The sequence below is a fragment of the Carcharodon carcharias genome, chromosome 1 (genome assembly GCF_017639515.1).
Source record: "Carcharodon carcharias isolate sCarCar2 chromosome 1, sCarCar2.pri, whole genome shotgun sequence".
Classification (NCBI taxonomy): domain Eukaryota; kingdom Metazoa; phylum Chordata; class Chondrichthyes; order Lamniformes; family Lamnidae; genus Carcharodon; species Carcharodon carcharias.
Genome location: NC_054467.1, coordinates 184827725 through 184839735, shown reverse-complemented (window position 1 = coordinate 184839735; position 12011 = coordinate 184827725). Strand labels below are relative to the sequence as shown.

The window sequence follows — 12011 nt, the reverse complement described above, 5'->3', positions numbered from 1 at the left end:
AAGTGGGCAAATACTGTGTGGCTTGCATACCTGCCCAGATCGACAGTGCCGGTCGCAGGTTGGATATTACCCACGCTGAAAAAAAATGCAAAAGGAATAACTAATGAAGAAATCAAGCTGAAAGAAGAAGCGGCAGTGGGCTGGCGCTTTATTAGCTTTCGAAATCGCGAAGCCTTGTGGAGCAGGGTGTGTGTGTGTGTGTGTGTGTATGTGGAGGCTGCGGCAGCCCGTAGTACAGTACATCTCGGAAGAAGAGCAGCTGGATCGCTATTGTCATCTCTGGCCAGCTGGAATTCAGCAGCTGCAACACCGCCTGGACAAGAGCAGTCCCGGAGCGAGCCCCATCTCCCTGGCCCTAGCACCGCCTCCCACCTGCACCACACTAGGGACTGTGACCTTGAGCTGAGCAGCGGCTCCATTCGCATTTCTGCTTTTACTGGAGGAGGGGGGAGAAAAAAACGGAAAACAAAAACATTTCTCTCTCTGTTTACACTTCATGGGGATGTGTTCAAGGCAGGAGAGGATACAGACAGACATAGACAGCGTACTCCAGAGGTGCAAGGCGGACAAGGACTGCCTGTTTTCCGGTAAGATTAGCTTTTTATTATTAATCCTATATGCTGCTTTGTGTCAGTACTAAAATCCCGACAGTGTGCAGTCATTGTATTCAATTTGCTTCATTGACAACATGCAGTCAAAAAAAATGAAAGGAAAGCCACCCTTGGTGATATATTCCGTGCATTAATTTGCAATTGAGATATTTTTAATACAATCTCTGTGTGATGGAGCAGATGGATGAATGCGACTGTATTTGCAGTTTCTGTTCATTTCTATGGACCTGTCCGTTCGCATCGCCAATTTTGTTGTCGCTATGGAAACACTTGTTGCAGAGACACGTACAGTAAAAGCCCAGCTCTGTGAAGTGCTCCATCGCAGACTCTGCAACGTGATTGTTTCACTGGGCTGGATTTGTCTCCTTTAATCCACCCCTGGCAGATCTCGCCAATACAACAGGCAGCTCCAAATCCGGTGCTTGGACTGATCATTACCTTTTTAATGTTTCTTTTCTCCCGTTTTAGATTTCAGATATTCCGATTCCACCTTCACCTACACATATACAAGAGGCGCGAAGAGGTAGGTTAAAACTTTCTCTCTCCCCACCCCCAAAAATAGTTTGTGTATTGACGTGTGGGATCACATTGTTATAACGTGACTATTTGCTCGAAACTTCCGCACCTCCAGACAAAAAACGTTGAAGAGAAAGGAAAGGGGGTAGTTGTGTTTTTCAATAAAACTTCATGTCAGCTACAGGATGCATCACAGACATGCCATGGTTTGCGGAACTGTTCTTGTTTTGAAAGAGGCAGCATTGCACTACATCTCGATTGTTCAAATACAAAAGATTACAGAAAAAAAAATCTCCAAAAAGTCCTTGCGTAACATCCAATGCAATAAGCTATTCTCAACATATTGGAAACAGCGACACATCCTTTCACCTGTAACTGAATATATAAGTAAATAAAGCTGCTGGGTTTGTAGTCATTTGTTAATTAAACTGCATACGTTCAACTCGACATGAGTCTTTATAAGGTAAATCAATACATTATATATGTCATGATATTGGTTAATAACAAGACATTTAAGCAAATGATATGAAATGCTGAATTATGATTTATTTTGCCTTGCCCTCCTGCCCCCAACACTTTCGAGCATTCACACTGCATTTAAATCAAATTCAAATGCTGCAGATTTTTGAGACAAAAGAGTTTGTTGATAAGTTTGTAACTGTGCTAGCTCTATCTATATGACCACTCTTGGTTTGTGATGTGCAAGGTAGAAACATTTGTGATGAGCCAGTTTTAGCCAAATCTCGATTAGTGCGGTGGGGAAGAAAAGGTATAGTAGGAATTCGCTCCTTGGAAGGACCTTTGTTTTGGATTGAAGACATGGTCTGAAGTTGGGGTGTTTCTTAAGAAAAGGGGATTTTTTTTTTAGTCTGCCCTGCCAAGTTTGCCACTTCATTTTTGCCAGTTTGAATGATTGTGCAACCACGAGCAAGAGGAAATGAACAGCATTCAGACTCCTCTAAGAGGTTTCGAAACACTGAGGATGTGCTCAGAAAGCTGCTTTAAGCAATATACTGAGAGAATATTCATCTCAGTGATAATCCTTTCAGCACTATCAATGAATGTGCCACTGGAACAGGACATGGAAGACAAAAATAGCATACCTTATATTCGTAATTTCACTTATTGGTTAAGAATTTGATTTGTTGCATTTTCTTTACTTAGTGATTATAGGGACAGGAGGAGGCCGTTCAGCATCTCAAGCCTGTTCCACAGTTGAACTAAATTATCGCTGATTAGTATTTAACTCAATTTATCCATCTTTGTTCTATATTTCTTGAAGTTTTAACCTCAGTCTCAAAACTTTAAATTGACCTAGTGTCTACAGCCTTTGAGGAGAGAGATTTCTACTACTGTTTGTACACAACAGTACTTCTCTGGTTTCACTTTTAAGGCTTTATAAGGTGATGTCCCCTTGTTCTAGATTTCCCCAGCAGAGGAAATAGTTTCTCTGCATGTTCTCTACCAGTTTCCTTTAATATTTTAGAGGTCAGTTCCACAGCCTTTAAAGGAATGCTAACGAAGTTTATGCAATCTGTCCTTCCTCATCATTCAATCTCTTTAGCCTTGATATCATTCCAGTGAATCTGTACTGTGCCCTCTCCAAAGACTATATATTGTTTCTGAAATTCAGCATCCAAAACTGAATGCTGCACTCCAGATGATTGGGTCTGACCAAGGCTCTATACAACTGAAGCATAACTTTGTATTCCAAGCTCCATGGGATTAAGACATAAATTCCAATCAGAGAACATTCCCCTTTATTTCTACTTCCTATTTTCTAACTCCCAACCAATTGTCAATAGATGTTACAAATTTACTTCAAATTCAGTGTGCTTCAGACCATGTCTTAAATCCAATCTTTTGTGATGAACTTTTAGAAATGTTTTCTGGAAGTCCATATAGATATCACCCATTGACACTCCCCTGGCCATCAGGCTAAAGACTTTCTCAAAATATGCAACTGGATTAATCAGACATGATCTTTCCTTCACAAATTTATGCCGACTCTTTTTTGATCAGCTTGTACATACTTGTCCAACAGCTCAGCCATCCGCTGTCTGATAATGGATTTCAGTAACTTTCCTACAAATGACATTAAATCAAAGGATCTTTAGTTTCCTGATTTCTCTTCCCCTCTGTTCTTAAATATTTTTAATCTTCCAATCCAAAGACATGATTCCTGTATCTGGACATTTGGAAAAATTTGACTTATTCATCTGCAATGTTTTCATTTTTTTAATATTCTGGGGAGGAAATCATCAGGTCCTGGAGAGTTGACCATCCTAATTCCTATTATTTTCTCCATTCCCATATTTTACTTATATTAAATTCAATAAGTTTGTCCCTTTTAACTTATTTTTCTATCATTGGTGTGTTGTCCTCTTCCTGCACAGAAAATAGATACAAAATATCCATGGAGCAAATCTTACATTTTCTTACCGTCCATCATCGTGTTGTCTATATGCCTTTAATGGGCTTTCATGATATATTCTTCATTACCAGTTTCTTACTCTTTATATATTTTAAAAACTTTTAATGTTAGCTTTGATATTTATTGCAAGAGTCTCAATATTTAGAGTAATGGGGTAAGCATTGGATTCCTTGGAATAATGCTATCATTAAAATGAACTATTACCAGCTAAATGTATATATTGCCCATTTGTTTTAAAATGTGACCATATTATGAATGTCCAGAACTGAATCGCAAAAATTCATACTATAGGATTTTGTATACTTCCTACTCACTACTGACTAAAAATTTAATTATAACCAAGTCGATAAAAGCAGCCTCACAGGTCAGCAAAGCAATTAAAAGTGCTAACAAAGCTTTGGGATTTATTTCTAGGGGCATTGAATTCAAAAGTAGTGAAGCAATGTTAAAACTTGTATGGAAATCTGGTCAGGCTGCACTGTGCAGTACAGTGCATAATTCTGGTCTCAAAGGGTTTGAAGCAGTGGAGAAGTGGAAGAAAGATTTACAAAGATGGTATCTGAACTGAGAGATCACAGCTATTGAAAAAGATTGAACAGGTTGGGGCTTTTTGTCTTTTAAAAAGAGACTTTGAGGTAACTTAGTAAAGGTCTTCAAAATTTGAACAGGGTAGATGCAAACTGTTTACACTTGCGGGAGGACTTAAAACTTGGAGCCATAAATAAAAGATAGTTACCAATAAATTCTATGGGGAAATAAGAAGAAATTTCTTGAATAAGGGTGGTTAAAATGTGGAATTTTCTATCACGGGAAGTAGTATAAAAAAACTAGCTTGGATGCTTTCAAAAGGAAACTAGTTGAGGACAAGAGAATAAAGAGAATAGAAAGAAATGTTAAAAGACTGAGATGAGATGGATGGAACAGGAGAAGACACATATGAAGTATAAGTGCCAGCGCAGAACAGTTGAGCCAAATGACCTGTTTCTGCATTGTCTATTCTATGTAATAATACTGCGGTGGAGATTGTTTTGTCACTTGACTTCATCTATTGCATAGTCACTCTGGTGATACAATGCTCACTATGTGCACAGCAAGGATTTAATTGCAACCTAAATTAGCGTGTGCCTTGGCACAATGCACTCTCAGCCAGTGAGGGAGAAGGTCCTAGGTTTAAGTCCTGCTCTGGACAATTGAACATATAATCTAGGTTGACACTGCAACGCAATGCTGAGGGAGTGCTGAGCTACCGAAGATACCATCTTTCAGGTGAGATGTTAAACTAAGGCACCATCTGTCCTCCCAGGTGGATGCAAAAGATCCATGGCACTATTTCAAAGAAAAGCAGGGTTGTTCAGGAACAAAAACAAAAAATGCTGGAAAAACTCAGCAGGTCTGACAGCAACTGTGGAGAAAAAGACAGAATTAACTTTTCGAGTCCGTATGACTCTTCTTCAGACCAGTTGTTTTGGTGTTCGGTCAGTATTTATCTCTCCCCAACATTATTTGAACAGATTATCCAGTCATTAATCTCACTGTTGTTTGTGGAACCTTAATGTGTGTAAATTGGCTGCTACATTTCCCTATATTAAAACAGTGAATACATTGTAAAAATATTTAATTTTCTGTAACGCACTTTGGAATTTCCTGAGGTCATGAAAAAATATATATAAAGACAAGTTGTTTCCTCAAGTTGTTTCTGAAATGAAGTGCATTTGTGCGGCATCCACTCTTGTTTTGCTTTATTATGGATAATTCCTATGGTTATAAGTAGCAAGTTCAACTTTATATTGGTTGAAAGCAAACGTAGTAACATTAAAATTAAAAAGAAATTTTGCACAATACAAGTATTTTAATTATCTGCCTAGGTAACCAGAAGAGGAGTGGGAAATCATGGGCACCTTACTGACTTTCATCAGCCATGAACCTTGTTGTTTGATGGCATGTCCAGTAAATTGGCAATCTGAGATTTGGAGGAATTCGTGAAGGTGATTCTGGGCTTTAATGCCAGTCTGAAAACAGAACCTGTCAGGTTGTGGTATGCTGCACTAAGGCACTTGTATTGCATGCAGTTTACTTTAGGATCTTCATAGTCCTGAAGATCAAGAGGCGCATTATAAAGACATAACACTGTATGGACAATTAGGGATGGACCTTGCCAGTGATGCTGTTTTTTCATGAATGACCAAAGAACTTTTGCTTGCTGGCGTAAACCACACTTGTTTAATGTCATCTTCTGCTTTGTTCCAAGAACAATTGATCCACCTTACAAGTTATTGAGCTAATTTTTCAAAAGCATGTGCCGATTCCAATTTCCAAAAAATGGATGAAAGATTGTTTTAAGCAGGAGCATTAAGTTAATTAAATCTTAAAATCGGCAGGATGTAACTAGTCTTCTTGGGGATCTGTACTGGGGTCTCAGTTTTTTGACGCAGGACAGGGGCATAGACAGATTAAATGAATGCAAAAGCTATGACAGCAGGGGTTCAATGTGGAAAGTTTGAGATCATTTACTTCAGATTCAGGAAAGATAATTTGGTTACCATTGACCAGAAACTGAACTGAACTGTGGCTATAAAAGCAGGTCAGAGGCTGAGAATCCTGTGGCAAGTAACTCATCTCCTGACTCCCCAAAGCCTGTCCACTATCTACAAGGCAGGAGTGTGATGGAATACTCTCAACTTCCCTGGATGTGTACTGCTCCACGACACCATCCAGCCTGCTTGATTGGCAACAACAGCCACAAACATTCACTCCCTGTACCACCAACAGACAGTGGCAACAGTGTGTACCATCTACAAGATGCATTGCAGGAACTCACCAAGGCTCTTTAGACAGCACCTACCGAACCCACGACCGCTATCATCTAGAAGGACAAGGGCAGCAGACACATGGCAACGCCACCACCTGGGAGTTCTCCTCCAAGCCACTCACCCTCCTGACTTGGCAATATATTACTGTTCCTTCACTGTCACTGGGTCAAAATCCTGGAACTCCCTCCCTAGCAGCACTGTGGGTGTACTTACACCACATAGACTGCAGTGGTTCAAGAAGGCAGGTCACCACCACCTTCTCAGGGGCAGTTAGGGATAGGCAATAAATGCTGGCCTAGCCAGTGATGCCCACGTCCCACGAACGAATGAAAAAAAGTATAAGACCTGTCGAGGAGCAAACGCATTTAGGTGCCCATGTACACAAACACAAAGTGCACAGGTACAAAATGTACCTATTTTGCAGCTGTTTTAACTGAACAAAATAGGCAACAGCCATTCTCTGGTTCACTCCTCAGGACAATCCCTTGACCAATCAGAGTCAACCTGCCTGATTTGAATTTAAGCATAGCTTGGCAGTTAACTGTCAGTCATCAGTCTCCATGGCAACACCACTACCAATCAGATTCCACTTGTTAACCAATCAGCACTGTTTTCTCATGAAGTATAAATTGTTGTTTCCTTTACATTTGATATTCTTGCGAATTGTCCTGATGTGTCTTTTTTCAGCAATATTAAGCTAAAGGGTTAAATTATGGGAACAATTTTCAAAAACATGTTACTTATTCCCTTGAGTTTAGAAGGTTGACTCAATAGTGTAGATACAGAGAAACTATTTCCAGAACAAGGGGACATAATGTTAAAATTAAAATAGGCTATTTAGGACTGACATTAAGTGGCATATTTTCACCCAAAACATATTAGATCTCAAATTAACTTCCATAAAAGATTGCGGATGGTAGGGCAATTGGAATTTTCAAAATGGACAGATTTTTTTTAAGCATAGGTCTCAAAATATGTGTATCAATAGGGATGCATGGAATTGAAGTATCATTCAGCCATGATCTAATTAAGTAAAGGAACAGGCCCTGAATGGCTTACTGCTGTTCCTCTGTTCCTTTTCGCTCTAAGCTATCAGTGAATTTAATGTTTACACATATGTGAATGAACAATAATGTAGGAAATGTTATGGCTATACATCCAACAATGTTATACGAGGTTTATTTGGGCATGTAGAAGGCCATTTGTCAACAAGTTCACTAATCTACATTGCTGGAATTGAAAGTAATAACTGAGATATTTGCTTCCTTACAGGGCATGGGACCAAAGCACAAAATGCTCATACTCTCGTGACTAAATTTATGCTGTAACTCAAGTGCATATGGTGGTTTTTCAGGAAAAGAGCTGCATTTGAAGCATATTTTTGGGCAGAATTTTGCCCTTGATGGGCAGTTGGGCCCGACCAACTCAGCGGCGGGCGGGCAGCCGATTGCTGCTGCCGAAACAGGCCCCGCCACCTTTTTAAGTGGACGGGCCAATTAAGGCCTGCCCAGTGGCCGCCCGACGGGAAGCGCTTTGCGCTTCCTGTGTGGACGGGGGATTCCCCAAGTGTCAGAGTGCTGCCTCAGGGAGATCACTGAAAGGCTGGCAAATATAAAAAATAGAACAAATAAAAAATTCATTAACCTGCCCCCCTCATGTGAAGATGTCAGACGAGATGGGACATATTAATGAAATAAACAAAAACTTTATTAAACGTTTTTAAAACCACTATCAAACCTCATCCCGGTAGTGGATGAGGTTTGTTAAAAAATCACCTACTCGCCTGCCTGTTGGGCCCGTGCGCCGACCCGAAGTTCACACGGGCCCCTCAAAATCATTGATGCTTGGCAAGTTAAAGGCCTTAACGACGCCTTTAATTAATGGCAGGCGCGCATCCCGCTGCAAAGCACGCCTGCCGACCGAAATATCACCATGCCGCACGCTGATGTCGGGACGCTTGCGCGACGACAGTGCGTGACATTTTAAGCGCTGGCATGCGGACTCCGCCACCCGCACGCCAGCCAGAAGATTCTGTCCTTTGTGTCTGAACTGCTTGCTTAAATGAATACCACTGTCTCCAGTTAATGAGCACTAAATTGACTCTCTCCAAAGAGGTACTATGTTCTTTTTGGTAGAAGACTTAAATTGCATGGGGGAGAATTTTCTCCCCATTGGGCGGGCTGGTCAGGAGCGGGTGTGGGCGGGCCTGGGTAGGAGGGAGGGTCGGGGCCTGCGCATTTTCGTGCATGCATGCCAAAGAGCGCAGAAGTCTCCCTGAGGCAGGTTTGTGCCTCAGGGAGATTAAGTTGTTATAAGGATGGAAAAAATAAAAAAGTAAAATTATTCAGACATGTCCCCTCATGTGATTAATAAACCCGTCATGAAACCTCATCCCGCCCGTGGATAAGGTTTCATGAAAAATGCAAAGGCCACCTGGGCTCTTCACCTGTCCGCCAACCTTAAGGTTGGATGAGCAGCCCTGACAATTACTTTAATTAGTTTATTAATAGCCTCAACAGGCCTTTGACGGTTTGGCGGGCGCTCAGCTGACTCGGGTGCACCCCCACCGAACAGAAAATCACCGCACACCGTTTTACGCTTCAGCGTGCATGCCGAACAGAAGATTCGGCCCATGCATCTCGATATTTGTGTTTTATTTTGAGGAGATTGGAATACTGGGCAGCAGAAGAAGAAGACAGAATTGTGTGGAGCAAGTTTAGCACAAGTGGCAGGACATACATACATAGAAACTCATTACATAAAATTTACAGCATAGAAACAAACCGTTCAGCCCAATTGGTCTATGCCTGTAATCATGCTCCACATGGGCCTCCTCCCACTCTACTTCATTTCTTTATTTTGCCCTATCAACATGTTATTTTCTATTCCTTTCTCCCTCATGTACTTATTTATGCACTTAGGTTAATTGCCTCTGTACTTCAACATACAACAAGTTATATTCGTATAGCACCTTTAATCTACTAAAATGTCCCAAAGTGCATCTCATAAGCATTATCAAACCAAAATTTGACACCAAGACTTATAAGGTGATGGTATCAAATGATCAAAAAGCTTGGCTAAAGAAGTAGGTTTGAAGGAGCATTTTAAAGGAGTGAAGATAGAGAGCAGAAAGTTTAAGGAGGAAATTTCAGAGATTTGGGCCTTTGCAGCTGAAGACATGGCCACCAATGGCAAAGTAATTAAAATGGAGGATGAACAAGGACCAGAATTGAAGGAGTGCCAATATCTTGGATTGCTGTAGGGCTGGAGGAGGTTATAGAGATAGGGAGAGGTCAGAGCATGGGGTGATTTGAAAGCTAGGTTGAGGATTTTAAAATTGAGCCACTGCTTTACCAATGCACATCAGCAAACACAGGGAACATGGGTCAACGGGTCTTGGTGGGAGTTAAGATGCAGGCAACAGTGTTTACAGTTCAAGTTTACAGAGGGTGGAAAATGTGAGGCCAACCAGGAATGTGCTGGAATCATCGAGTGAAGAGGGAACAAAGGCCTAGATAAGGGTTTTAGCAGCAGCTGAGGTGGAGGTGAAGTCAGGTGATGTTACAGAGGTGGAAGTGGGTGGTCTTAGTGATGATGCGAACGCGTGGTCAGAAGCTCATCCTGGGGTCAAATATGATGCCAAGTTTACGAAGTGTGTGGCTCATCCTGACATGGTTGTCATGGGGGAAGTGAGGGGAGTCAATGGCTAGGGAATGGACTTTGCGACAGGGATTGGTCTTCCCAATATTTAGTTAGATGAAATTTCTGCTCATCAGTACCAGATGCTGGATATGCCATCTTGTAGAGGAGCGGCCACCTCCAGACTGATGGTCTGGTGCCTGTGGCCACTAATAATTTTATTATTTTCCTACTTCTCCACCTTGAGGTCCCTCACATTTTCCTGCCTGCTGCAGCAGCACCCAACCTCAGCAGGGTTGCCAACAGGGCAACTCTTCCAGCTCTCCTATTGGCCCAGTTGGGTGCATGCCCTGTTCACCTTTCTTAATTTGACAGCACTCCTGGAGGTGGCCTTTTAATTGGCCACCTCCTTTAAGATTGTGCAGGCAGGCTGCCAGGCATCACCTGGATGGGGCAGGGCCCATTTTTGGTCCCAACTCTGGAAAGTGTTAAAGGCAGTAAGGTTCCATGCATAAGCTTTCATAAGAATTTGTCTGATTTTTAAAATGAATTATTATCCACTATTCTTTGAAGGAATAAGATGTGCGGTGGTTAGAGGGGAGCCTGTAGATGTACTATACTTAGATTTCCAGGAAGCATTTGATAAGGTGCCACATCAAAAGTTATTGTGGGAAATAAAAGCTCATGGTGTAGGGGATAACGTATTAGCCTGGATAAAAGATAGGCTGGCTGGCAGAAACCGGAGAGTATGCATAAATCGGTCTTTGTCTGACTGGCAGGGTGTGACAAGTGGAGTCCCACAGAGGTCTCTGCTGGGCCCTCAACTTTTTACAATTTACATCAATGACTTAGATGAGGGGAGCAAAGGCATGGTAGCTAAATTTGCAGACCGCACAAAGATAGTAGGAAAGTATGTTGTGAAGAAGGTATAACAAGTTTGCAGGCAGATATAGATACATTGAATGAGTGGGCAAAAATCTGATAGAAGGAGTATAATATGGGAAAATGTGAAGTTGTTCACTTTGGCAGGAAGAATAAAAAAAACAGACTATTACTTTAATGGAGAATGACTGCAGAATTCTGAGGTGCAGAAGGATCTAGGTATTCTAGTGCATGAGTCACATAAGTTATTATGCAGATACAGCATGTAATCAAGAAGGCGAATGGAATGCTATCCTTTATTACTAGAAAAATTGAATGTAAAAGTAAGAATGTTATGCTACAGTTATGCAGGGCATTGGTGAGATCACATCTCAAATTCCATGGGCAGTTTTGGTCTCCTTATTTAAGGAAAGATGTAAATGCGTTGGAGGCAGTTCAAAAGAGGTTTACTGGATTGATACCTAGAATGAGTGGGTTGTCTTATGAGGATAGGTTAGACAGGCTGGGCTTGTTTCCACTGGAGTTTAAAAGAGTGAGGGGTGATGAAGTATAAAAGATCCTGAATGGTCTTAACAAGGTGGACGTTGAAAGGATGTGTTACCTGTTGTGGCTGAGCCCAGAACTAGGGGGCACTGTTTTAAAATTAGGGGCTGTCCTTATAATACGGGAATGAGGAGAATTTTTTTCTCTCAGAGGGTTGTGCGACTTTGGAACTCTTTGCCTCAGAAAACAGTGGAGGTGAGGTCACTGAATATTTTTAAGGCAGAGATAGATAGATTCATGTTGAACAAAGGAATGAAAGTTTATTGGAGGTAAATCAGACATGACCTTATTGAATGGAAGAGCAGGCTTGAGGGGCCAAATAGCCTACTTATGTTCCTATTGTGTACGTTCAAATATAATTCCACATACATCCTATTTGCAAAATATGTTCCACTTCATAGATTAAGAAGAACTATCAACCAGGCAAGATATCTACCTAATTACTACAAGCTGATCACCCAAAACCATTGAGAATTGCAATACTGTTTGCTATTCAACAATACACTTTTTGTATTTAAACAGTATTAGTGGCCTTGTCATAGGTTTAGCAATCCAGTTGGCTTTTAATATTGTCAA

The 12011-nt window shown here is 41.2% G+C and overlaps 1 protein-coding gene across 2 annotated transcripts in view; it reads left to right on the top strand.

The window, feature by feature from the left end:
* The first annotated feature begins 292 nt into the window (after positions 1-292).
* Positions 293-12011, top strand: part of parp8 (poly (ADP-ribose) polymerase family, member 8) — a 470797-nt gene continuing 459078 nt past the window's right edge. For both annotated transcript variants that reach the window (XM_041197708.1, XM_041197699.1), the window contains exons 1-2: positions 293-587; positions 1080-1134. In XM_041197708.1, the coding sequence (XP_041053642.1) occupies positions 497-587; positions 1080-1134 (146 nt within the window). In that variant the 5' untranslated portion in view covers positions 293-496. The remainder of the gene's footprint in view (positions 588-1079; positions 1135-12011) is intronic.